General features: G+C 67.3%; 1 protein-coding gene across 1 annotated transcript in view; it reads right to left on the reverse strand.

Moving 5' to 3' along the window:
• The window catches only part of CCKBR (cholecystokinin B receptor), a 1830-nt gene extending 652 nt beyond the window's left edge, over positions 1-1178 (reverse strand). Inside the window, 5 exon segments of the mRNA XM_017744476.1 lie at positions 7-14; positions 16-121; positions 397-544; positions 547-984; positions 1116-1178. Of these exon segments, the coding sequence (XP_017599965.1) occupies positions 7-14; positions 16-121; positions 397-544; positions 547-984; positions 1116-1178 (763 nt within the window).
• Positions 1179-1385: the final 207 nt, after the last annotated feature.

The following is a 1385-nucleotide window of genomic DNA, read 5'->3' on the forward strand; positions in this document are numbered from 1 at the left end:
CCTGGCGCGCCCCCCCCCGGCGCCCGCAGCTCCAGGGCTGCGCCCGGACGTGACAGCTGCAGGTAGCACCCGTCACCCTCATCACAGGCGGGCGCTGGGTCCCCCCCGATGCTGTGCTGGGCTGTGGAGTGAGGAGGCATGGTCACGGCCATGGCACTGTAGGGACACGCTGCATCCCAACACCATGGGAGCATCCTCCAGGAGGGGTGGGATGGGGTGCAGGGGACATGGAAGTGGACATGGCACCATGGGGACATGCTGCACCCCAAGGCTACAAGGAGGTCTCCAGGAAAGGGGGGTGTCCCTGAGGAACCCACCACTGTGGGGAGCAGGGGTGAGGGCTCAGCCCTCCCTCTCCTCCTGGGGTGGGCACTCTGCCACGCCCCATCCCCTCACCTGCCACCTCCCTCTTGACGTCCAGCTCGAAGCGGATGCCACGGTAGAGCTCACGGGAGATGAGCCCGTATGCCACCGTCATCACCACGCCTGGGATGAAGAAGAGGACGAGGAGCAGCAGGACGTACCTGGAACAGGTGGCCCCCGCCCCCTCCCTGTGCCCCTGTGTACCACCAAGGTAGGGATGTGCTGTGTTCCCCCATACCCACGAGGTAGGGACAAGCCCCCACTGTGCCCCACCCTACCCATGAGGTAGGCGACAAGCTTGCAGACGACGTCGCCGAAGATGAAGGCGCCCATGAGGCCGGGCAGCAGGGTGAAGGGCATGCAGCACAGTGCCAGGAGCAGGTCACTCAGTGCCAGGGACAGCAGGAAGCAATTGGTGACGGTGCGCAGTCGCCGGTTCAGCGCCAGCACGGCCACCACCATCGCATTGCCCCCGACGCTCAGCACGAAGATCAGCGCGTACAGCACCACGCGCACTGCCACGTCCAGCTCTGTGGGCAGCAGGGCACCGGCGCTGCATTGGGACCCTGGGTGCACCCCAGAGGCACCACGAGGGCACCCCAGAGGCACCCAGGTGGCACCCTAGAGGCACTCTGAAAGCACTTCTGAGGGCACCGTAGAGATCCCCCCCACGGCACCCCAAGGGTAGCCCGGTGGCACCCCAGAGACACTCTGAAGGCACCCCAAAGGCACCCCAGCACAGGCCCAGGCACCGGGACACCGGGGCTCCAGTGTGACTGGCGTGGGTTCGCTGGGGACCCATCAGACGAGTGCATCGTTTCCCCCCCCGTCTGGCAGCCGCCGGGATTTGGGGTGAACCCCGTGCCCCCTGGCTCAGTTCTGTGAGGCTGGGGGACCCTCACCCAGGTGGGTGCCCCCCAGCACAATTCTGTGAGGCTGGGGAACCCTCATCTGGGTGAGTGCCCCCATCCTGCCCACCCTCCGCCCCGGTGCTGAGCCGCGGCTCCCCCCGGCAGCGCGGG

The sequence above is a fragment of the Corvus brachyrhynchos genome, unplaced genomic scaffold (assembly GCF_000691975.1).
Source record: "Corvus brachyrhynchos isolate BGI_N302 unplaced genomic scaffold, ASM69197v1 scaffold511, whole genome shotgun sequence".
Classification (NCBI taxonomy): domain Eukaryota; kingdom Metazoa; phylum Chordata; class Aves; order Passeriformes; family Corvidae; genus Corvus; species Corvus brachyrhynchos.